The sequence below is a fragment of the Abrus precatorius genome, unplaced genomic scaffold, assembly GCF_003935025.1.
Source record: "Abrus precatorius isolate BTA unplaced genomic scaffold, Abrus_2018 Scaffold2, whole genome shotgun sequence".
NCBI classification, from domain to species: domain Eukaryota; kingdom Viridiplantae; phylum Streptophyta; class Magnoliopsida; order Fabales; family Fabaceae; genus Abrus; species Abrus precatorius.
The window spans coordinates 25329473-25355736 of NW_020874362.1; the positions used below are offsets into that span (position 1 = coordinate 25329473).

A 26264-nucleotide genomic window follows, 5' to 3' on the forward strand; every position below is an offset into this window, starting at 1 on the left:
AGGTATGTAAATAAATAAATAAAACATATCCACAATATTCACATTAATTTCAAATTAATAGATAGTAACGATGATGATGATAATAGAACTGGACAATGAATGTATTTATTGAAATATAAAAAATAATGACTATCTAAATATATATTATCAAATTTCAAGCTTAAAGTTAAGTAATTAATTACATCTTTTTTATGTGATTTTACGTTATCAACTAGTTCAATATTTAGTTTTACCAAATAATTTTATCATCTTAACTAGACACATTTGTTAATTCAAAGGGTGTCTAATCAATGACTTAATGTTAGAACTAAAGTGCATGAAAATGCATGCTCAACGATTTTCATACGAGCACGACATGTGTCCAATAAGATCATAAATCAGATCCAGCAACAATTGAAGGATAAAAATATAAGATGATACCAATTATATGATAGCATTGCAAGATGATAGCAATTGAAGCCACCATTTTTTTCATGTCACAACTTTTAGAGGTAAGAGTGTATAGCAGCAGTGCCGAACCAGGATTTGCTTTTGGAGTCAACCTCTAAATGTAGAGAGATATGCACTGACTTTGAATATGTTAACAGTAACTTACAAATGGAAGCCCTGCTAATTGTTAACTAAAAATAATTTGACCAAAGAAGGACGAGAGCTTGGTGTCATTAACATTATGTCACTGAAGCATATAAGCTTTGACGTCTCAAAATGATAAACAAAACAGATAGTAAAGTTAAATATAAAATAATCTGTTAAAAGAATTTTTCATCTTAATTACATCTCATGGAGTACATTGTAATGATGGTACAACAAATTGTCTCAGAACATCTCGAAGGACCATATGGAGACAATAATCCCCAACAAAAAACTCCTTCCATATACCATGTTGTCATTGACTTAAATGTAAGAAAAAGAAAGAAAGAAAGAAAGAAATAAGAATAATTGTACAACTAGTAAAAGTTTGCGTATACAATATGAATGCAATTTGTCTTCATGTTTTCTTATGTCCCTTACTCACAGATCTCAGATTTTTAGGGTCGCAGAAGATTGTATCAATCCAAAAAAATCCTCCCCAGAATCACATGTGTAGGATGGATAGTGCCTTAGACATAACTAGTGAAATATGTGTAACTATGGAATAACAAATCCCCCAGAGTAACAATCAATAATTTGTTAAACCATAACAAATCCCCCAGAGTCACAATCAATTAATTTGTTAAACCAGGTTTGTTCTGCACAAGTTGTTCAACATCTCCTTGCTCCATTTCTTTCCCTTGACTCTCATACTCATTCTGAAACATCATCTCTATCTGCTCCAATGACTTCCCTTTGGTTTCCGGAACTAGTGTGAAGACAAAGACAATGGCAAGAGAAGAAATAGCAGCAAACAGAAAGAATGTTCCAGCAACTGTAATTGCATCAGATATAGACAAGAAAGACATGGCAACAAGGCCACTGCAGACTCTATTAGCCACAGCTCCAAGTGCTGATGCTTGAGCACGCACACGTAAAGGGAAGATTTCTGATGTCAAAACCCAGCACACAGGGCCTAATCCAACTGAAAAGAATGCTACATTCCCACAAACAAACAGAATAGCCAATGCAATCACAAATGACCCTTGTCCAAATAATGAAAGAGTGGCCCCCATACAGAACAAACACACTGTCATCCCAATTGTGCTTATCAAGAGAAGGGGTTTTCTTCCTAGTTTATCAATGAGAATGATGGCTACCAAAATGAAAATAGTCTTTGTTATGCCTACAGCAACAGTAGCAGCTAGAAGTTTTGAATTATCCTCAATCCCAGCTGCTTGGAAAATTTCAGGACTGTAATACACAGTTGCATCGATTCCTGAGATCTGTTGAAAACACTGAATTCCAAGTCCAGTGATTAGCATCCGGCGAAGAGCAGGAGAAGGAAATAGAAGTTCACGCCAGACCGGTTTATCCTCATACTTGTCAGAATTGGCAAATCCAGCAGCCTGCTGTATCTCAGCAAGCCTCTCCTCCACTTCTTTATCATCTTCATTTGTTCTCAACAGCACTGATCTTGCTTCTTCAACTCGGTTCTGCATTACCAACCACCTGGGTGACTCGGGAATAATGAAAAGGGCAAAGCCAATGAACACGGAGGGCAGAATCCCTACAGCAAGCATTATTCTCCAACTTATGTGTGCAGAAAGGCCAGAAAATGCATAATTTGATACATAACCTAGCATAATTCCTACATTTATAAAAATCTCTGGGAAGGTAGTAAGAGAGCCTCTATTCAGGTTTGGTGATATCTCAGCAATATATATAGGGGAGATCATAACTCCAAACCCTATTCCAATCCCAGCTAGAAATCTTCCAATCATTAGTACATCATATGAAGGAGCAAGAGTCATTGTGACTCCACCCATTTGGAATACGACTGCAGCCAAAGCCATTGTCCATTTTCTACCAATGATATCTGATGTTCTTCCACCACCAAGGCTACCCAGTAGAGAAACAATGCTCAGAATACCCACCAAAAATTCTACCTGAACCTCAGATATCTTCAGATCTTCTTTGATAAATATAACAGCTCCACTCATCACACCAACATCTGCAAAATTCACAAAATAAATCATGTAAAAGCTTTGATTTAGAATTCAAGATCAAAATGATATCCACACTAAGAGATACAGTTGACTAAACTGCTCTCAGCTTGCCAGCTCTAAACCCAAATTTTGTAGATCTGTTACATGTATACTATAAATGCAAATACAAATCATAATATAATGGGCCACAGAACAAGAACATGGTGGCAAATGAACGGTTTGTTGGAAGCCATCACCAACCCAATATAAATAGAATAGTCAACCAAAAAATGCAGCGATGAAATCAACGCGGGAACTGAAGAAAATTTCCAACAAAAATGACAACAAGACGAAAAATAGACTTTTCAAACAAAACATACCATAGCCAAGAAGAACATTGTTGAGAGAAGCAAATATGGCACAAGCAAGAACATATCTCCTAGTACTGTTCCTCCTATCTTCCTGTTGCTGTTGGAATAAAACATCATCATTATCTTCAGGGAGCTCAGAGTTCATCCTCTTATACTTGTTCTTTGCTCCCAAGGGAATTCCAGACAACCCCATTTCCCCATTCCCGTTTTCTTGGAACCCCATCTCTTCCAATTGGAGTAGAACCTGCGGTTTTTGGTGTTCAAAGTTGAGAACTGTAGCAAGTTGCAACCTTTGATATTTGTGTTTGGTTGGACTATTCTACGACATATCCGAGACTAACAAAGCAAAACTAAAATCATGGAAGATAGATTGGGGTTTGTAGATCTGAAAACTGAAACTAAAACTGAAAGAATAAAAGAAACTCTTCCCGAAATTGAAGGACAAGACTCAGCAACAAGAGGGGCCAAGTGGCCAACCCTTTTTGTCACGCAAGCAAAAGCTCCGCAAAATTTCTTCAATATTTATTTATTATTTATTTGATGCATCATTCATAAGGTTTGGGGATTTGACCCCCTACTTTTATTAAGCTTAAATGGCGCTTTCCGCGCAACAAATATGCTTGTTAGCTTCCTAAAATATGTTACTATTTTATTGTTGTTAGCTAGCTTGACTCTCTTCATTTATTTTTATTATTCTTTAGACAGAAAGTTAATATAACTGTATTTTTAAAATTTTGAATTTCAGATTATAAAATAAAATAATTTTTTATTAATTAATTCGCATGTTCAATAATAAATTATAATTTATTTTCACATTTAATCAGGGTATAATTTGAATTTTAAAAATTATTATGATTATGATACGATAATCATATTTGTCTGGTTGAAATATGGTAAGATACGACAATTATAAAAATCCCAATTGAAAAACTGATGTGGAATCTATTAATTAGATATCGGGCATAGCTTTCAAGTAGGAAAACAATGATGAAAGATTGAGTAATTTATTCTGTATTTGTATTATACTTTTGGTTTTTATATTTGTCTTGTTTTTTATTTTTTATATGAAAAATTTTTATATTTTAATTTTTATATATGTATTATAAATTGATTCTACTGGTTTATTGAAAATATAATTATGTTAATATATTTTGTGTGTAAAAATTAAAATATAATTTAAAAAAAGTATTGCTAAATGAAAGATGAAATTTATAAACCTAACTGTTGACATAGATGGGAAGGGTTTTCCTTCACCATGACGCTTGGTTTTGTATAAACTGCGTTGAACAATTCATATTCCAATAAGTTCAACAAGAAAAAGTCGTGTTAGCTAGAAGAGTTTTTTTCCCCCTAAAAAATAAGATAAGTTTCTTGTGAAATAGTTGACTTTTTGCTTTGAATAATAAACTTATAAAATAATAGTGTAGCGAAAAAATTATTATAAAAAGATAGAAAATATTCCCTTAGAAAAATTAAGCGGAAAACAAAACAAAAAACGTAAAAAAAAAATGAACCAGTTTAATTAACACAAAATCCACTGATTTTCTTTTGTTTAACAAACATTATGAGAAATTCATAGTTCTGGTACAAATTTAATGATCGAGGCCACATATTCTTAATTATTTGGCCAACTTCTTTGATTGCTGTAAATGTAATCACTCAGTAAATTTATGAAAAAATCATTTATTTTTAAAATTTAGATATTTTACATATAAGTTTTTTACAGTCTCATTTAGCAATGTAATGATACTATCAAAGTGTCAATTTTTTCAATAATAATCGAAACACTTAAATCCATTTAGTAGGCTAACGAAATATTCTTTACTCTGATATTAAATAAAAATAAATCTATAAATTTCAACATTAACTGAGGTGTCGGCGAGCTGTAATCGAATGGAATTTGCTATTCATTCCTTGGAATCAACAATGGCACCGACAATATTATTGTCTTGTAGCTGGGTCTTATTACAGCAAAGTGCCAGCTAATTTATTTTTATTTTCAATGAAAAAAAGCTTTAATTGAAGGTTGATAACGATCAAAATTCATTCATGGAACATGAAAATGATATTTAAAAATTCTACTAAATTACTTAATCAAATATATAAAAACTATAATAATACATTTATGTTAACAGCTTTATAGTTGTGCAAAAATGTGAATTGTACCATATAATAAAAGTATTAACATAGCGAGCAATCTTTAAGAAGAAAGGTGATACTCTCATATTGCTCAATTTCTCAGAACCAATTAAGGCGCAAAACGCGGCAATATCATAAGCATGCTCAGACACTGCTGCTCTCACGCAGCCAACAATATTTCAGATATAAAATATAATAACTATCTAAATAATTTAAAATTATTTTTTTATATTAACATTATCATTTTAATAATTTTTTTTCAATAATTTTACTTTAGGACTAAATATATACTGAGCCAGTTTATGTGCAAAAAGACACAAATATACATTATTCAAGATTTATTAACATTACATGTTAAATTTAAATATTTATAATATTTAATAATTTTTTATAAAATTGATTAAGTAAATTAAATTTATAAAAATTTATACAGAAATAAATTAATATATACTTTATTAACTTTAATTATTTATATCAAGTTTTATAAAATAAATAATTAATTAGTTATTTTTTATATATTTTAAAAGTACATATTACATTAAATAAAGGGTCATTTTTTTATATAAAAAAAGGAAAAAATTACCAAGATATATATAACATGCTTAATTGTGCGGTTAAGCTTCATAACTGAAAAAGAGAATTTCAAGTACAAAATACGCTTTAAAGGATAATGTAAAGAGTGATAATTGTCAAGTAAAAAATATTAATAATTGAAATTTTAATATTTTATAATCTTCATTATTAATTTTTCAATTAATATATAACTATTACCCCAACACTTTTCACTATTAAATACAAGTACACAACTTTTATTTTAGGAAACCTAAATCCATATCCAATTTTCAATTTCAACTGTTATTTTTTTTTTAATAAAAAAGGCAAGAGACGCAAATCAAAGTTTACATATTTCAAGACAAACCAAGAAGAACTTGTACATGCTCAGTTAACTGAGAATGGATTTTTTATATACTAAAGGTTGGAACACACATATTAATTTGTTATAAATAATTAATTTTCTTGGGTCTTCAAGATTTTTGTTTTTATTTTGAACTAAGGTGTTGTTGGCAGAGCATGGCATGATTTCTACTTAGTACCTAATTGATGACCAAATCACTTGTGATAACTTGGATTATTCTTTTTCCCGTTTCCACGCAACAGTGTATGACGTTTGAGGATTTCTAAAATGACTTTGTCTTCTGTCTCGTTTGGCCCAATCATATATGGTGGTTGCAGCTAATTATCGTGCACCTTGTAAATCAAACATTGCAGACACATTAACATTAATTCTAATTTTACACTTTAATAATTTGGACGATGAATAAATAGAGAGTAAAATAATTAACATAGTTATATCTACTGATTCCTATTTCCATTATTTTGAATCAAATGATCTTGCAAGTTTGAAACTTTCTTGCCATTGAAAATTGCCCTTAGTTGACGTGTGAAAGGTGCGCACATTATAATAATCATTGTTGAAGTATGCTGGTTTTTTATATATTATAAAAGGACTAATCTCTTGTGAGTGATATGTATTAAATTATATCAAATAAAGTGGTGTAAAATTTAATTTGAATTTTTAAAGTGAGTTGACGAGCTTTCTCAAAACTCTTTGAAGAAAAGGACCTAATTAGAACTACAAACACTCAAATTAAAAGAAAAAAATTAAAGCTTTAATGTATATCTTGAATCTTTAAAAATTAGAAAGACAGAATTAATTTTAGCAAAGAAAACAAACAACAAGAGAATTATCCAACTACAAACATAATTAAATTTGAGTTGTATCTCATGTTACAAAATTTAGATTATGATATTTTTAAAATGAGGTGAAATTTCACGTTTTAAACTGCAATTTTAGTTTAAAAATCACTGAAAAAAGAGTTGTATTTTAAGAGATATGATATAGGTTAATTTAGAACGAAATTTTAGAATTATGATGAAATTTTGTATATTTTTAAATCCTATATCAGATTTAAGTTTATCATTGTGATTTCATATAAAATTAAATAATTAGAAGAATAAATAACAAAGGATAGGCATCACAAACCTAATTGGTTAATAAGTCTAAGTTGATTGTCACAATAATGTGAATTATTGATAAGACCTACAATTAAGGAAGAATCCTAGCCTTTAGAGGAAATATCACAATTTAAAATTTTGTTCAATCTGAATTTTACTTTTTTCATTCAATCCTAGTGATTTTAGTATTATGCAAATTAAAGTTTACATAATTAAAATCAAACAAGACAAAAAAAAAGTACCTTTACTATAAGTAAACTAAGATGACCTATTAGATAAATTTTAAATATTTTTAATTATAGACTGAAAAGAAAAAAAAAATTTCAAATTGAGTCATTAAGCTTGTGTCCTTCAAAATCAGCAAGAACAAGATAAGTGATGGACTTCCTTGATACCATGAGCTTCAAATTAATGTTAGGCTTCCAACATGTATTTCATGTGTTAATGTTTCTTAGACTTTCTTAGTTCTTGACCTTGTCATCGGTTCGGCCCACTTAAATCTTCAAGTGGATCTTAGACCTTTTTTAGTGTGTGAGTTCTTCCATGAACTTGAGTTTGGACCTGGATATCATCATCATGAGTTGAGACAAAAATAAATTAAAAATATATTTCATTAAAATAACTATAATAGAATTATATAATATAAAAAATTATATATAATTGAAATTAAAATTACAATAGCTTAGAAAAATAAGAGAGAGATAGAGGTTATGATTTGCAATTAACAACAACTTGAATTCTATAAATAAAATAAGTTAAGAAAATATCTATATTAAATATTATTTATTATTATAAAATATAATAGTAAAATAATTTTATTTTATTTATCTCCTTTTACCAACCAAATAATTTTTCTCATTTTCTTTTCTTTGAATCAAATAAAATATTTAATATTTTTTTATTCCTTCCTCTTTCCTTACTTTTTCTTTATTAAAATCCATCTTCTCCTCTCATCTAAACCAAATACTCCGTTAATTATACTAATTTATAAGATCTAGATATAAATTTTACAATTTTAAGAGCTTCTTAAGAAAAAAATAAAACGGCTTTGTTAAAATTCCAATAATTATAATGGCATAAAGATTCATTTACGGTGTGATGTGTTAATCACTTAAAGAATAATTTTATTTAAATTTAATAATTAACAGGAAGAAAATGAAATTTAATTTAAACCAGATATAAGATTTGGTTATTTTAAAATTTGTTGTTATTTTAACAAAGAACAAAATTATTTTGAATGATTTAACTGTTGCAAAACTTTGTCTGCTGCCAAGTCATTTGACTTTGCCTTTGTATCGGCAAGTCTTCTTATCTTGCTTTCATTCTTACCAGTCATTCACTTTTCCACTGTATTTCTGAGTCACCACTACCCATCAGTGTTATGATGGAGAAGATTCAACATAGTCACGTGGAAGTGAAGGGATTGAAGCTGCACGTGGCAGAGATCGGAAGTGGTAACTCCTTGAAGACCCATTAGAATATTGTTAATTCATTTGCATTTACTTCAAGTTAATGAATTATGTTTTTGTTTGTGCAGGCTCAAAGGTAGTGGTATTTTTGCATGGATTCCCAGAAATTTGGTATACATGGAGGCACCAGATGATTGCTGTGGCAAATGCTGGTTATAAAGCAATTGCCTTTGATTTCAGAGGTTATGGACTTTCTGAGCATCCACCACAACTAGAAGAACAAACCATGTATGATCTGGTTGATGATATCGTGGGCCTCTTGGATGCCTTAAACATCTCTAAGGTAAGAAGCTATTCACACTAGAATACTTGTTTTGTGAATTTATCAGTGTGCGTAGGTTTCTAGAGTATAATTATATGTTCACTAAAATTTATATGTTCAAACTGTGAATTTTAGCTCAAATCTTCACACTATTGAACTCAAATAAATAGGGAAATAGTACAATAACAAAACACAAAGCCGACAAAGTTTATCCATTACCACCTCTCTATAAATAAACCAAAGCTTTTAAGTGTCAATAAGCCAAGAATCAGCTGGGTGATCTTCTACATTAGCACATGGCCTCTCACAATATTCTATTTAGAATCTGATGAAGACACTTGGTTGATCCAAATCAATCAGTTGGTGAGTGAAACTAACCTTACAATATTGAGTAAAACGTCTGTATGCATTGACCAAGTTCCCAAGACTTTGAGTTGTGCCAAGCCATTGATCCATACACTCACTTTCATCCTGAGCTCTATCCGATGGAAATGTTTGGAATTTTTTCTGCCAAAAGGGTCCTTGATGGTTGAGCTACTCCGCAACACAGGGCTAGTTACCACAAATACAACAAAGACACCTTGCTATACACCCTGGCCATTGATGGTTTGTTCTTATTGGATTTCTTCCACAGTTACCTTGATGAGAAAGTGTTTGGCTCCTTCATGACATGACTAGAAGAACATGTTCAAAGAAGTGGTGTCAAGATAAGAGAAGTGAACATGGAAGAAAACCAAATTCCAACCTACATGTACCATTGATTCAGTTTAAAAATACTTGGGTTCAATGTTCTTGTCATTTTGTGACAGGCTAAACTCTGTACTCAAGTGATTTCACGCTGCAAAATGTTCTAAAGCTGTCACCAATCATTATCATATCTTATATCTCATGTGCCATTTAGTGGTCTCTTAGAATGAAAAGTTTGAAACACACACAAATACCATTTAGTGAATATTCCTCTTCTCCAACCTTTTACACGACACCTAGATCCAATTCTCCATGTGTCTTTACACCTTGAAAGTTTTTCATCACAAAAGCTACTTCTTGAAGCAGAAGCTCTGGTGGTGGTCACAATCCCTTGTGTACATGAGCTTCATTCAGTTGAAATCCATTTTCAACCCTCCATAGGTGCATCATAGCCATTACCTACCTGTGCTTAAATTAGATGTTAGCTCTGAAGTGACAATGAGAAACCTTGTGGCTGATGAGGCCTTGACCAAATCAGATTTCCTAATCTTCACAAGGCACACAGGCTTGATGAGAGCAATCGTAGATACTATGGGGATGTGAAACTGTTGAAATATGCAAATATCATGGAGTTAAGTACCTCTCTCAGTGTGGAAGAAACTGAGGAACTATGCAACGGGATGAGCAAATCCAGTGGACTCAACAAGACTGAAAAGTTGGATAAGTTCATAAGAAAGTTAACAAGTATTTTCATGTTAAGCTCAAGGCCAACCTCTATGGGATCAACTCTTCACACTTCTTGCCACCTTGGTGCTCTTGGCCATGACTCTTCAAACATTTTGCACCGATTATGATTGCCCTTCCCTGGTTATTTTAGACCCAAATGAATTTTTCATGTCATTTTTCTTTTTACAAGTGAAGGTTGAAGTGTAGTGTATGATGAATGGTAATGATTTAAGCGAATGACGTGTTTGAGTATAATATTGTAAAGATACACCTTCATAGTGCGTATGTTATACGGCAACAACAAGGACTTTGGTAAAAATGTTTCTAATGCATATGCAATTTCAATTGTTTTTATCAGGCTTTTCTTGTTGGCAAGGATTTTGGTGCTATCCCAGGATATCTTACAGCTGCTGTTCACCCAGAAAGAGTGATTGCTGTCATAACATTAGGCATTCCTTTCATACTTCCAGGTCCTTCTGCTGTCCAAAACCACCTTCTCCCCAAAGGCTTCTATATTACTAGGTGGCAGGTACAAATTCCATCAAGCATCATAATTTTTATATTCCTTTTAATTTTTAGAAGCGAATATTGATTGTTATTGACTTATTTCAGGAACCTGGGAGAGCAGAAGCAGATTTTGGTCGCTTTCCTGTAAAATCAGTTGTAAGGAACATCTACACTCTTTTCTCTAGAAGTGAGGTGCCTATAGCAGCTGATGATCAAGAAATCATGGACTTGTTCAACCCAGCAACTCCCCTACCACCATGGTTTTCTGAGGAAGACCTTGCTACCTATGCATCATTATATGAAAAATCTGGTTTTAAATATGCATTACAAGTTCCTTATAGGTGAATAGAACAAATTCCTATATTCCTTCTTTCAAAACTGAAAAAGTGAAATCATTATAAAGTGGTGTTTATATGTTTAAACGTGAAATGCTACTCCAAATATCTTTGCTCAACTAATGTTATTTCGATATAACCTGGTATTGTCCTAGTTCCTTATTAGACTGTTTATGATCCATGCAGGAGTCTCAATGTGGAAACTGGCTTAAGTGATGTGAAAGTTACTGTTCCAGCACTTCTGATCATGGGTGAGAAAGATTATGTGTTCAAGTTTCCAGGCATGGAGGACTATATCCGAAGTGGAACAGTGAAGCATATTGTGCCAGACCTGGAAATCATATATATTCCTGAGGGATGCCATTTTATGCATGAACAAATTCCAGAGAAGGTGAACCAGCTCCTCATTGAGTTCCTTGACAAACAAAGTGTCTAATTGTGTGTTCTAACTTCTTAGGTTAAAATCATATTTTTCTTAAGGCTTGTGTACTTTCTAGACTACTTCATTTGAAATTTTCAGTTCATGAAGGGGGACATTTTGTTTAATGATGTCAAGAAGTTCATTTAAAATAAAATATGAAACTACTAATTGAGTTTATCAATTAAGATAGATTGGTTGATTTAGAGATACTTCATTTAAATTCCCAACACTGGTTGATGTAAAGTTTGATACAATTTGAGAAAGCTACAAGGTACAGGTTAAGTGAACTTGCAAACTTTAGGAGAACCCTAACACTGGATATGGAAAAAAAAAGCAGACAATTCCAATTTTCCTCGTTATTAGTGGCAAGTACTACAACATACAATACTCATCCAAAATAGTCAAAATTTTTCATACAATTAGAAGAGTTATAAGAAAAATTATTATATGGTTTAGGATCATTTGGTCCGGCCACTTAATCACACTTAGTGTCAAAATTTTATAATTTATATATAAATAAAAAGCAAACATGTTACAATATGAGTGGCTGGCATCACTTGATTGTAGACCATTTAAAAATTTCTCAAGTTATAGTGTTCATAGACACTTCTTACGATAATGTTTTCTCCCTAACTCTCTCTTCAAACTACCCCTTTTGTTACTCTGCGCTAAAGAAAGTGTAACCAGAAATGTGGGCATAATTTTCTTAGTCTGCTCAAAACCAAATTGTTCTCATGATACGCCTCAGACTGCGGTGCTACTGTTCGGAGAGGACGGTCATGTAAATAACACGCTGACGCTCATATTAAGGAGATGTTTTGGCGAAGTAACAAAAAATAAGAAGGGATAAACTAGAGTAGAAAATATAGGTAAATAAATAAATATTGTTACGATGAGTTGAAATAGAAGAGATAAAAATGAAAAATATTCTCTTTGCTTATTTTGATAAATACAAAAAGATAAAAAAATAAATTCTATTAAAAATACTTATAGAAAATATAAATATTTTTTATTATCATATTCTTCACATAATTCTTTATATTAAGTAAATATTATTTAATAGTTTAATTAATAATAAAAAATGGTCTTGCTAACTAGTGTAAGATTAAAAATGACAAGTTTATAATAAAAATTGCATTAAACTGTATTGAAAATCAAAGGAAAAATTATATTTATTATATTTTATAACAATTTTTAAAGAGCATTGACTAGCATTTGTCTAATAAAAAATATAAATTCAAAACCACTACTTTTAAGTATGGATGTATCTTGAGCATGTGGATTCATCATTTCTTGATTTCATGGAGAGTGAGGTGAATCTACTTTTAAAAATATAATTTTTTATTATATAAACTTATAATATTAATTTTAATCAAAATATACTATTTTTAAATGTTTAAAATTTAACAAAACCAATTAACAATAATCTAAAATAATGTAGTAATTAAAAGTGCCAATTGTTGATTGAGTACCTAATTGCACTAAAAAACTAGAAAAGAGTTTATAAAAATGACCTCTAATTTTGATAAGTTCATTTCAATTTATTTTAATAAATTTATTGTTATAATTTATCGGAAAAAATGATATGTGAGTTTGATAAAAGAGTTAACGAATTGTAACAACAGTGAGAGATTAATTAAATGTTACAGTAGTTCATCTTTCAAAATACATGATGGAGATTAGATGAGTAGTTATAAAAGTTAAGTATTAAAATTTTTTGTAATTAAAAATAAATAAATCCTCCCCATAGCGTTCAAAATACTCCACTCTCTCCAAACTAAACACAACAACACTAATGCAATCTTTGGCAATGCATTGGCAGAAGCATTGAAACCTCTAAATTTTTATTTCCAGTTAGATACTTGTCACCAAAAGGTAGGAATCTAATCCTCGCACCAAATTCCTATGTTTGCATGAACTACTCTTTCAGTTATTATACTACTTTTTTGAACTTTTTAATAAAATGTTTATATGTTTTTAAATAAGATGGAAAAATTAACTTAAGAAAAGCCATTAAATTAGGTCAACACCATGAGATTAGAATAGTATGGAGTCACAAGTTGCAATTTCATTGTCACCATTTTATCAAAATATAAATAAAATGCCAAATTAATTAATTACTTTAAAAAGCAAATTTTTGTATAAAATAAAAATATATATTATATTTGTATGTTATTTTATATTTATTAGCTAGAATAATAATACATTTTGAACATTTTTTTTATAAAGATAAATATTAGCACCACATTTTTAATTACTTTTTTTAAGTTTATTTTGACATTTTAAAAAATAAACTAATTAGAAAATGTTTAAAATGTTCAAAAATTATACCACTAACATTCTTCTTGAACAAAAGAACTTTCATCTACATTTTTTTTTTAGTTTTTAACTACTTTTTTTCCTTTTTATATCACTTGGGTGTTTGATTAATACAATTAATTACATTGGAAAGAAAATCTATAGTTTTGTTTTATCTTTATTTTTATTCAATGGATGGCTATGATTGCAAATCCAAACTCCAGCAGAATGGCATGTCCATTATAGCTTTTACCTTGTTCCAAAACAATAGAAAGTTGACATAAACAAAGGATGATAATTACAACGAAATAAGCTGCAAATTTGTTGACATGATATAAGTATAACAGAACCATAACATTATATCAATGCAAACTACAATTAACCGGACAATGTGCATAACCAATTACAAAAATAATAGGTATACCACCGTCCCTGGAGCTGAAAAACTAAGCTCATAACGGATGGACCATTGAAAAGGAAATCACAAAAACGTTTCCTTCTGCATTGGCCATGCTAAACTACAGCTACTGCATAATTTAAAACAACAAATATTGTAAAAGAGCATAGAGAAGAATACAAAATATTAAAAATAAAACCAAAAATTAGATGACTAAGTATTATTACTAGGAACAAAGGTAAGGCCCACCAAGTATGAGGCAGATGCTGAAAGGCCCGTTAAAATATGCAGCCTTATTGCAGCAGAAAATTTTCTGATTCAGAGTTTGTTTGTTTGGTTAATATATCAGCAACCAGTGAGAACGTGGCCAAGTTTTAATAACCAACAAGTAATAGCAAATTTGGCTTAACTCAATCTCAAAATTAACTTATATAAAAAGGATTATCCAAGCATATAAAGAATATTTTGGCCATATTCTTATGTGGGGTATTTTTAACACTAAGAGAAGGATTAAGGTTAAAAGCACTTGATCAAAGAGATGCTGATGGTTTTAGGTAAGATTTGGTTCAATCAGAAGAAGGGTCTCATGGGACAAGAGGAAGAGGAAGAACCTGGTCCTGTGCTGTCTTGTTGTTGTGTCTGAGCAGCATCAGCATCATGGAACTCTTGTTGATTCGGGTTGACAAAGGGAAGTTGTGAATGCAAGAGAAGATTATTGTTGGGGTCCAAATCATCCCACACAGGACTGCCAGGACCCCAACCTGCAGGAATTGCATTGAACCATTCTCCCCAAACCAATTCCTGAGGCTGTGAAATGCTTTCTTCAGTTTCAGTATTCTCTTCTGCTAATGTCTCTGACACACTATCAGTGTTCGTCTCCTCCACGTTATGCTCTTCCGCAATTGGTTCAGGCTCAGGTTGCTTTTTGTTCAGGGTTGATGTTGATGTTGATCCATCATGGGAAGAAGAAACTGCAGCAGTTGTGGAAGATTCTGGTTTATTATCCTTGTTAAGGAAGAGTTCCGGAAAATTGAGCTTAGCATTTTCTCCTCTAAGCTTAAAAGCTTCACGATCATAAGCCATAGCAGCATCTTCAGCAGTGTCAAAAGTTCCAAGCCAAAGGCGAGTTCTATTGCGAGGGAGACGAATTTCAGCGACCCATTTGCCCCAATGGCGTTGCCTCACTCCCCTATAAAGCTTAGTAGCATTCAAAGGCTGTGTTTGAGGCCTTAACATTGGTCTCATCATCCTCCCTCTTGGACTAAGATTCAGTGCATCATTCCAATACTGAAGAAGCTGTTGCTGATGCTGAAGCTGTTGGTGTTGGTGTTGAATAGTAGAATCTGAGGCTAAGAATGGTGGATACCCCATGTTGTGTTGGGGCCCAAAAGATATCATTTGTTGCGTTGGCTGAACAGGTGGACGAAAAAGAGGCAAATTTGTGGCTCCAATTCCAAATTGGTGTGGGAATGGCATTGGTTGCTGAGACCCTTCAAAAGCAAAAGGAAACACTATTCTTGATGAAGGAGGTTGAAGAGATAGCATAGGGGATGTTTGTTGATTCGGATTTTGGCGTTCAGGGCTTCGAATCTTCTTGAGTGGCCTCTCATGTAACATTGAAACATCATCAAAAACCGGATTCCATTGCCTTCTCCCTGAGGTTAAATCCACACCCTTTCCCTTATCTTTCTCCCAATCTCGGCTTTCACTCTCACCAATCACCTTGTGATGAGTGTCATCAACACCACCCTCCTTGGTGGATTTTCCACTGTTCTTTTCTCCATCCATGATCACCACCAATAACAACAACAAACCTTCTTCCACTCCCTCTCTCAATCTCAAAAAAAATCTGAGATGAGCACTACTATAACTCTATATTAGTCCCAAACAAAGGAGCCATAAAAAAACACTAAAATAAAATGAACCAAACACAAAGAAATAAAGGAAAGAGAGAATTTTGGAGTGTGATTACGGTTTCCAAAAACAGAATCCGAGTGCAAAGCTCTCAGCTTTGGAATGGCCCATCTCAAACTCTGTTGCTGATTGTGGAGAATTTGCAAGGAAAAGGGAGAGAGAGGAAGGGCTTTTATAGTTAAGAGCAGAAAAGGGTTCAAATCAAACTTTTTTGAGTTAATGCAACAAGAGTTGGACAGAATCAGGAACAAGGTTGGCAAATTGGGGTCCCACGCGCTTGTTTTAGCTTGAACATAAATTTTTCTGTATCTTTCTTTGCTGACTCACCTGTGTGGTTACGTTTCATTCACTATGTCTCTGTATCTATCTTTTTCCTCTTAACCTTTCCCACTGTTGCAAATCCAGCAGAGGCAGTTGTGAGGTCCGAACCAAAAACAGTTATTAACTGTTTATGTCAGTGCCATTGTGCGCAAACAGGGATTTATTTTCTCTCCAATGCTATGCCCTCTCCCACGCACTCTGCACCAATCTCGCTTCCATTCTATTTCCTATCTTAAAGCCTAAGTAAGAGCCCTTTAGGATATTTAAGTACCATTTTAAAGCTTTATATCATTTCAATTCTTTTTCTAAACATAAGCGTTTAATTTTAATGAGTGTTTAAATTCTAGAGATATTAGGATCATTGCTCAGTCCTCATTAATTCAGAATCAGCATAATGTAAATATATACCATTATGTTAATTTTTTAATGATTTTTAATAAACTTTAATTAATAATTAAGTAAATGATAAAGAGAGAGATATTACAAACTTGTACCCTACTCTTTCCTAGTGGCTTACAATTCATGAGGTCAGATACTCACTAATGATACTTCGGTGCCTAATGGCATATTTGGTTTGTGAATGTGATTTTGTCTTTCAAAACTTGGTTGCCTGCATTTTGCTTACGAGGAATTCCCATTTCAGTTCCTAACTGTTGTATTTTTTTAATAAAATTTAATAAATTTTTTCTTATAATTATATCAACAATGATATTCACACCTAAAGAGTGTTTTCACCTCTTCAACTCATTTTTAAAATTCTTTTATCACATTACTTTCTTTCTTTTTTGTTTATTTTTTTATTTTTATTTTTCTTCTGCATCAAAAAATAAAGTGTACTAGAATGATTGTCCTAATTATATATTATTTTTGTTCGAAAATACATCTTTGTTTAGAGCAATCAAGTTCTTCTTGTGCACAATGGCTTGCTCCTACTTAACCTGAAAGGTACAATAATTAAACCACTCTCCTTACTAAACACTATATAATTTAGGTTATTGAAGGGCTTTTAACAAAATGTGCTGGTAAGATTTTACTGAATGTTAACTATATAAAGGAAAACATAGTGACACACTGTAATTTCTCTTAATCTTGTGCTATATTAATCTTTGTCATTGCTATCAAAAGAATTGTTTAAAAGTATTAACGACGACCTTATTTAACCAACAAAATTTATGAGTAATAAATCCAAATAATTAGAATATATATATATAATTGACAATCAATTAATTACACGGTACGCGGCATTGTGTCTAGCTGCTCCATATCCAAGAAAAAAATGGAATCACCTCTGTAATGGTTCATTATTTATTTCCTTCTCTCTCTCTCCGTGTCTGTGTCTTTATGATGGTAAAATATAGAACACATTCATATGTTTTGTTTGCCTGCTATGTATGCATATATATGCTTCTAAGGGTCTTCAAGTACATAGACAGGGAAACAATGGTCCTAGCTAGAGTTGTGTCGGAAACAGTTTTCCATCACCCTTCAATTAATACGTATCACTGATTTCCGGCATAAACAATGAACTGTTCAAGTCGGGCATTTTTGTTTCCCACTAAATATATCCACCATATACTTTAACTCGCTACCAAGTTTCCTAGCAAATTGTTAAGATGGTATATAAAATAATATATATAAAAAAGCACAACAAAAATATTATAAATTACTAAAATCAGCTCATGTATCAAGTAAATTTAATTTAATTAAACTAGTTTATTTATCTTAATAAACACTCTTTATCTAGATTCACAACTGCTGTTTAGGGTTTATCCTTTTAGCTTTCGTATAATCTTTCTAACTTGCTCAATCATATTTTAATTGTTGTTCTTCCAAAACTATTTTTTTATATAATCTTGACGGCTAATGGAAGATTAATAAAGAATTAAGTTATATCACCTCCCACACTTTTACATGATATACGTGCTGTTTATATATCTCTCTCGTTTGCATCATACAATACTTATACACAGGTTCATATAATTTTTTAAATAACATTATTGTTTCAACGTAACTTTTTTCTTTTTATACATAGTCTAGATTGTACACATCTTCAAAAGTTTATGCAAGCATCTTCTCTCCCGTCAAATGATATATCTTCTCACAAGAATAATGGAAGATGCAAAAGAAAAAAATAATACGAAAGGTCGGCTATAGCACTGTAAGCAATTAGATGATTAACTATAATATGATAAATATAATAACTTTATCTCTCCTTATTATAGATCATGATTAGCTAATTTGATAAACATATTTCTCCTGATTGTGGATCACATACTTTATTAAACGACTAAACTGATTAAAATATCTTTGTTACAGCTGTTTCTATCAAACAACTTTCAAGACGACAAACAATAAGGACCCAAATCTCTAAACTATATGTACTCAATCATCAGAAGGTCATCTTCCCATTATAACAATCCTGCGTGAGTTTCTGTTGAAAAGGAGAAATTTTAAAAATAGAGTTCAATTGAACCACGAGGTACATTCGAATTGGTCAAACAAATGCTTCGCAGCCCATATCTGCAAAATGGCTTGTCTTGGCATCTTCCTGCTGTGCTAAATTGACTGGACAATAATAGATAGGCTCTCACTTTTTTATTTTACAAAATTTTTTTCCTTTAATAGAATTAAATTCAATAGCATTGTTAAGTGGGTTAAGAACTTTATTATATTCTCTTACTTATCTTTCAAATAATCCTTATTAAATATGAAAAAATTGTATTTGTTAATATTTTTAAACTTTAATAAAAAATTTATAACTATTAATAAATTAATGGTGCAACGGGTGAGCTAAGCATTGGAATTATGTGTGTGGGAAAGGAGCCACGTAATGGTCTCTCTTTTCACTTTCGGTGCATTGCGCAAAGGGTTTCAAATATTTGAGTTGGGGATATGGCTGTCGTTTCAAAGTAACCACCACAAGGGTGTCACTAAAAACAGGTCGGCGAAAATCCGCACGTGTGGGGGTCCACGCCAATCCTCTATCATTTTGTTCTTCCTATTCTCAGTTCTTATAAAAACAATGCTAACATTAAAGTATTAACAACCAACTTAGTATACAAATTTTAACCCCTCATATATATTAGAATTGCAGAAGGTGCTGATCTTTTGTTAAGTGTGCCCACCCATATTTAAATCTTAACATTTTTCAATCTTCTTATATTACATCTTTTATTATAACTTCTTCATGAGGACTTGTGTAAAAGTTGCTTAGGTAATTAACTTGATCATGTGATTTAAAGGAAGAGCCACTCTAATTATTCATGATATGATCCAGCAATATTACTATTCTTTACGACGGAGGATGTAATTTTGTGTAGGTAAACGAGTTGTTATTATCTATGTATATATAGAAATAAATTTCTATCTTCAATCTTTAATTTATAAAATTGAATATCAATTTCGACTACTGTTTTATTCTTTTTTTTTCATATATCTTTTCTTCAATTATGATATATTATTTAATTATCATACATATAAAGATAACATTACATTATAATTATAATATAAAGAATCAAATAATAAAATATTATTTATGATAAAATAATAAATTTTTTACCATAATATTAAAATATTTTATTAAATTAATAATCAAAATATATATATATATATATATATATATATATCAAACAAGATAAATTAATTTTTATTTAAATTGTTATGCAAGAGAGAAGTAGTGGTTTAAATATTTTAAATATATTTATTTCATATAGTAGATGTATTATTTATATAACTTTTAAAATAATTATTATAAAAATCAATCATTTGTTAATACGATAATCTGTAACTAAATAATAATTTAAGAAACATTTATCCTATCAATAAATTTTAATTAAATTTATAATTTATTAATTATTATAAATAAATTTAATTTTATATATCCGCGCATAACACGGAGTTAGATCTAGTTAAGGTTAAATTTCATTGTCAAATTCATTAAAAAAATCTAGGTTTTCAACTTCTCTAGCATAAACTGCAGTTGAGTACAGCTTATAGTCAAATCATTCAGAAGTTTCTTTGATATGATTTAATCTTTTTCTGGAAGCTTTTCTTATATGCTTACTATATTAATTATAAATATTTAATGACATGCGTAGAAAATTATACGGGTATATATGACCAAAGAAAAATAAATTCAAGTTTGATTACTATTTAGCTATTCTCTTTATATATATATATATATATATATATATATATATATATATATTTGTGTCCAATAACATACAATAAAACTATATATAATAATATTTTATGAAAATATATAATTTAGTATAATATCAGATATTATAGTTCATAATAAAAGTTCATTTTTATTAACATTGATATCTTTGAAGACACCTTAAGAAAAGCGAATAAAATATATGAAGGATTAGACGAGCAATAACATAACTTTCCTTGGAATTTGGACAAGTTACTCGTGGACACGTGGCTGGAAATTTCTACATTGTGGATCCAATCACATCTATCTAAACAAATGGAAGATTATGTTTTCTTTCTTTATCTGATTACAGAATGATGGGACAAATTTTGGGGTCTCTTTCTTTGACCGAACAACTAAACACAACTTACCTACTTTTCTTGTATGGCCTTCGCTACGGTTTAGGAACACATTTGCATGCTAAATATGTCGGGGAATCAAATTGGGGCATTGACTTTGACATGTCTTACAGTTTGGCTAAGATGGAAAAACATGCATTACTATGTCTTACAATTATAGGACTCATCTGTTTCACATCAAACCTTCGAAACCACTGTCATTCTGGCCAATGAGCAGAAAAACTACCTTTCTTCAGAATCACTTGTAATAATGAAGTACTATTTCATGCTTTCTAGTCTCTACAATTGGAGGCATGTCAAATCTGATAGTAGCTTCCACCTGCCAGTTGAATTAAAGGACAATGTTGCATAGTTAGTCATAGACACATATTTATACACAGGAGATGTACATGTGATGAGCAATTTTATATCAACCCAATCAGTAGAAATTTCAACTATATATATAATTATTATAAAATTATTTAACTTACTCTCACATGAAAAAGAATATATCACTAAATATGTTGTTAATAATAATAATCATAATAATCGTAGGTAAATAGTCACAATTTTATAGAAGAACCATTCTCCTGTACATAACACAAATTTATAAATATGTTGCCCTTTTGCTTTACCAGGTTTTTCAATATACAATTTCAAGGCTATTCACAACATGGAGATACAGAAGCTCCAACACTATGCAATGACTTTCTGATAGATATGAGCAAGAAACAACTTAGGTAATGGACTGTTTCTTTCTTCACAGTGGAGGTCACATCCGATTTGTTTAATGTTCAGAGACTTCTATCTTGAGGAAAATTATTGTTATTACTGGTTATAAAATACCTAAAAAAGGTCAAGTCAAACTTTATGGACGTATCCAAAATAGTGCATATATTTAAAATACAAAAGTCTCAGTGTGCAAGCTTTTTATTATTTTTTTAAAAGGATTTCATATGCATTTAAAATTATAAAATAAACATCAAATTTTGAATCCTATTAAAATTATAGACCAAAGTACAATGGCTACACTATTTTATATGCCAAATAAGAAAAAACTATCCATCTACTTCACATTTCGGCGTCTGCGTTTCAGCTTTGTTAGTGTTATACTATTATTAGCAATAAAAAAAATGAGTGGGAGGCACTCACAGACAAAAAAAAGTTCTATGGAGCACCGATTTTTTGTTCTTGATAGGACCTTCAAAAGAAAATCATTGTCCAGTTTTTACCAATGCAACTCAAGCACGTGGGCAGTTTGTCAAGCTAGTTTGCATAATCAATCAACTACTTTGATTATTTAATCAATGGATTTGATAAGTCAAGGGAGTAAAAGAAAACTTCACGATACCAAGATAGTTACTTGTTTTAAATTGAGATATTGTTAACTATTGTTTTTATAGGAATAATTAAAAATAAAATATTTTATTAGTAATTATATTAGAGTGTATTCAAAATTATAATTAAATATATTATTTTTACTTTTAATTGCTTAACTAAAGACATTGAATAGTATTTATCTTAAATTAATTTTTATTCAATGATAAAAAAGATTACTCGTGTATTTAAATAAATATCTCAATTAAATATTTTTGTATGATAAAATATTATCATCATGTTAAATTTATTTCTAAACTTGACTTTCCAATTAATTAAAATAAATTATAAAATTTCTTATAAAACTCATTAAAATTTTGTACCAAAATTATATAACTTTCCTAAACATAAGTTTTTCGTATAAGTTCTGTTAAACACTTCATGAAAAAATAATTAAAATTTTTACTTTAAAATAAAAACTCATTTTATCGTAATTTTATTATTTCATTAACATTCTTCATTTCACTCTCTCTACTGAAAGATAGGAATAAAGTTGAATAAATAATTGACTTTTTCTTAATTTTTGATAACAGCAAATAAATTAAAATAATGACAATTATTCAAAATAAAGGAGTATTCAGCTTTCATTATCCCAATAATGTTTTAAATTATTTTACGATATCTTTTATTTATATTTTTAAGATACTACGTAGATTTTTCATTTTTAATATTTTAAAAAAATATCGTATGAAAAATATAGCACTAACGTTGACACAAATAAAACATAGGTATCCTCGAAGTACAACTCTAGAACACAACAAAATAGTACGAAGATAATATTATTAGTTTGTCTGCATCCAGAAGAGTGATTGGGTGAAGAAAATGTGTGCTTTTAAATAATCACTATGCGCCATTGAATCATAATGGTTCCAATTTCAAAATGCTTTCCACCTCTAAGGCATGTTAGCACTCCTAATTAGACACTTCTCACGGGAGCTACACTTTTTCAGTGTATAAATATCAAGCCCTTAGTTCACGCAGTATTATTACAATCATTATATATAAAAACTGGCTTACTTCCTTAAAAATATGTGATTTTTAATTTAGTTCTCTAAAAAAAATTTAGCTTATAAAGTTAAAAGTTTTAAAATTAAAATTTCAAAATATGGGAATTAAAAGTGTAGATGTCATATCTATTCAAAAGCATCTTTAAGTTCATTATCTCAGTGAGATTTCATGGGCCATAGCCTAAAATCACAAGCAAGGCCTGTAGTCCATTGAGAGACCAATTGTATTTATACCTTTTTAATGCACTGGCTTGAAGGCTAACATTGTCACAAAGTTTAGCTTATACAGTTCAAGTGTTGTAGACCAGGAAAAAAAAAACCTGTGGTTCCTTGTAGATCATTGACCAAAGAAAGTGTTTGTTGTCCACACACTCACACGCACGCGCGCGCGCGCATACACACACACACACAAAAACATTTTTAGTGTTTTAACTCCTTTCTCCTTATATCGATAAAGAAGTGTCCAACTACTACATCACAATCAACCTCAACTTTTTGTTTTTCCTTATACTTCGAGTGGACTCAGGAAAATCCCTTATATTAGCCTTCTCTATTGGATTATCCAGTATCACAACAAGCCTAAACTAACTACATGACGAAAAAATAAAAGTGTTTTAAAACTTGATAAGACAGATTAGTTTTTGTTTCCAAGTCTCCAAGAAAATGAGGCAATTTATATGTATATTCGATTTCATAGGTGATAGGTGAGATTGCCAATATCACATCATTAACATTAAGTGATATTTGGATTCTTCGTACAGGACCGGTAATCGTCATTTAAAAAGGTAATATCATTCACATCGTAATTGCTGCTAGAAAAGGTGATTAATTTTTTGCAATCATATATATCTATGAGTGTCAAAGAATAGTTTCAGTAATATCTAAATCCTAGAAAACTTGAACATTACAGCGTTATACTAAAACATACACATGCATGCCTCCTTTTCTACTCTAGTTGTTGTTTTTACCCTCTAGCCGCATACTCTTTCTCTTGAGAGCCGTAAACAAAGCAACTATGTCCTCATACTCTGGTAACTTAGGATGAACATGCTTGGGCTGTTGAGAAGTACACGAATATGTCTTTAACAAAATTTCTTGGCAGTTTTTGGGCCGATCCGGGGGCATAGTCAAGGCTCTTGAATTGGGAGTTAGAGTTTCTGTTCTTGCTAAGGAACCAAAGGTACTTGTATTGGAAACATTGGTAGAAGCAGCATAGCTACCCTGGGACTTGGACGTGTTTCCTTTGATTTCATTGTTTGGTTTACTTAGATGGTAATCTGGGTAGGTGAGTAAATGATACCCTGCTGCACCACTGTAACTTTCTCTAATTAGTTTCTTAGGAATGGTTGCTAATTCCATTCCCTTGTTTGATTCATCGAGGCAAAGGGGAAGGCAATGACAAAATTCCCCAAGCAAAACTCTTTGTTGAATTGGTGCATCTTTGATCCCTTTCTTTGTCCCTATTGATAACTCATCGCAACATTCTTGAGCATAGTAAACGCAACAATAACAAGGATGGTCCAAGCTGCAGTCACTCAAGTCAAGGTTGAAAGCCCTCTTAGAACTACCTTGGCTTATACAATTTTCCTTTTCACAGGAGGTGTGTTGCTTTGGTCTCTTCTGGGGATAATTTGATCGTGGTATTCCTTCAACTAGATGCTTCTTTCCCATTTTGCTGCATTGAGTACCATACTCTTGATTCTTGCGTGGCTTTTGACAATGTAGTATGCATCCGTTTTCCATTAGGGCTTGGCTTTCAAGTAAAACTGATCTTCTTCTCAATCTTTGCTTAGGTGTCTGATAGCTCTTTCTTAAGCCCCTTATGCTTGATCTCTCACTGCTTGATTCATCTTCATCAATATCACTGTTATCACAACCGAGTAATTGCCTTTGGTCTTGGCAGGAACCACCTTTTGATACAAGAAGCTGAGATTCCTCAATGTCATCAACATAATCTACCATTGCTTCAGAATGTGGAAGCAAACTAACTCTTTCTGAGGAGGGAACCAAAGCCATTATTTCCTCTTTGTTTTGCAAATCAGGAAAGTCTTCTTTTTCAATTTTATTTTGCATGGGATATGCCAGGCATGGGGAAGGGGGATACTGTTGGGTAGAACACACTAATGCAGAAGTTTCAGTTAAGGTAGATTCTGGCAGAGAGAAAGAGTCACTTGGCTTTGAGATGGCTGAACCAACACATGTGATACCTCTTTCTATCTCTTCAACCTCTGAAGGGAGTATTTTAGATTCTGCGTTTGTGTAATTTATTTGGGCATCACTTTCCAATAATTGATTCCCTTCATGTTCCTTCTCCTGTACAACATTATTGAACATAAATATTTGGTATTAGTAAATAAGATAGACCACAATATATTATCACATTGACCCTGAAAACAATTTTTATAGCTGATTATATATACCTCTGGTTGGAGGCAGTTGTCCCTAGCTATATTATCGACCACTCTATACTTCTCATCATCCGGGAGAGACATTACTGAGAGATTCTCGATTAACTGTGATTTTGAAACTTCATGAATATGTATACATACATTAAGAAAAGTGGAATTGCTTATAGTTGTTTTGCACAATAAAGTAAAAAACCTTTTTGCTAACAAGATTCCCAGGAAATAGCTCCACAGCTGCATTTGCAAAGTCCTCACCATAACGCTGTCCAAAGAGCTTCCTAATGATGTAGAGCTCAGGAAAATCACCACATCTTGCAGAAGCGAATATAAGACTAGATACTGCTTCGTCAATATCAGGTGGACAGTCCCTGGATTTGGCAAGTTGAAGCATAAAAAAAATTTATTAGGGGTGTGACAATGACATTTATTTTGATTCATCAAGATATGTACGAAGCCATACTTGTGCCTTCGGATATATGAAAGTTTTTTAAGGATAAATTCAAAGAAGTGATCTAACA

At 31.3% G+C, this 26264-nt stretch overlaps 3 protein-coding genes across 4 annotated transcripts; 1 reads left to right on the forward strand and 2 right to left on the reverse strand.

Annotated features, from left to right (window-relative positions):
* Nucleotides 1-753: 753 nt before the first annotated feature.
* On the reverse strand, nt 754-3407 carry LOC113858520 (probable polyol transporter 4). Of its 2 annotated transcripts, XM_027491203.1 has the most exons (3): nt 2939-3407; nt 1185-2584; nt 872-1142 (listed from the first exon to the last, which is right to left on the reverse strand). In XM_027491203.1, the coding sequence occupies exons 1-2, from the start codon at nt 3150-3152 to the stop codon at nt 1206-1208; spliced, it is 1593 nt and encodes a 530-aa protein (XP_027347004.1). In that variant the 5' UTR covers nt 3153-3407; the 3' UTR covers nt 872-1142; nt 1185-1205. The 2 variants fall into 2 exon arrangements, with proteins under 2 accessions (XP_027347003.1, XP_027347004.1); XM_027491202.1 differs by having other exon boundaries at nt 754-2584.
* A 5004-nt stretch (nt 3408-8411) lies between these two features.
* On the forward strand, nt 8412-11669 carry LOC113858490 (bifunctional epoxide hydrolase 2-like). Its single transcript, XM_027491171.1, has 5 exons — nt 8412-8538; nt 8622-8836; nt 10587-10757; nt 10841-11076; nt 11257-11669. Exons 1-5 carry the CDS (start codon nt 8466-8468, stop codon nt 11504-11506), a joined length of 945 nt encoding a protein of 314 aa, XP_027346972.1. The 5' UTR covers nt 8412-8465; the 3' UTR covers nt 11507-11669.
* Nucleotides 11670-14108: 2439 nt separating this feature from the next.
* On the reverse strand, nt 14109-16236 carry LOC113859220 (ethylene-responsive transcription factor ERF054). The gene has a single exon (XM_027492033.1). It carries the CDS (start codon nt 15972-15974, stop codon nt 14757-14759), a length of 1218 nt encoding a protein of 405 aa, XP_027347834.1. The 5' UTR covers nt 15975-16236; the 3' UTR covers nt 14109-14756.
* Between the last annotated feature and the right edge of the window lie 10028 nt (nt 16237-26264).

What these genes read in the sequence shown, in the direction of transcription:
- LOC113859220 (XM_027492033.1), bottom strand. Translation starts at nt 15,974, where the DNA reads ATGGATGGAGAAAAGAACAGTGGAAAATCCACCAAGGAGGGTGGTGTT.
- LOC113858520 (XM_027491202.1), bottom strand. Translation starts at nt 3,152, where the DNA reads ATGGGGTTCCAAGAAAACGGGAATGGGGAAATGGGGTTGTCTGGAATT. An exon ending in CAATGTTCTTCTTGGCTATG is followed by an intron (nt 2,585 to 2,938) that starts GTATGTTTTGTT and finishes TGAATTTTGCAG; the next exon opens with ATGTTGGTGTGATGAGTGGA.
- LOC113858490 (XM_027491171.1), top strand. Translation starts at nt 8,466, where the DNA reads ATGATGGAGAAGATTCAACATAGTCACGTGGAAGTGAAGGGATTGAAG. An exon ending in TCTATATTACTAGGTGGCAG is followed by an intron (nt 10,758 to 10,840) that starts GTACAAATTCCA and finishes GACTTATTTCAG; the next exon opens with GAACCTGGGAGAGCAGAAGC. An exon ending in GCATTACAAGTTCCTTATAG is followed by an intron (nt 11,077 to 11,256) that starts GTGAATAGAACA and finishes TGATCCATGCAG; the next exon opens with GAGTCTCAATGTGGAAACTG.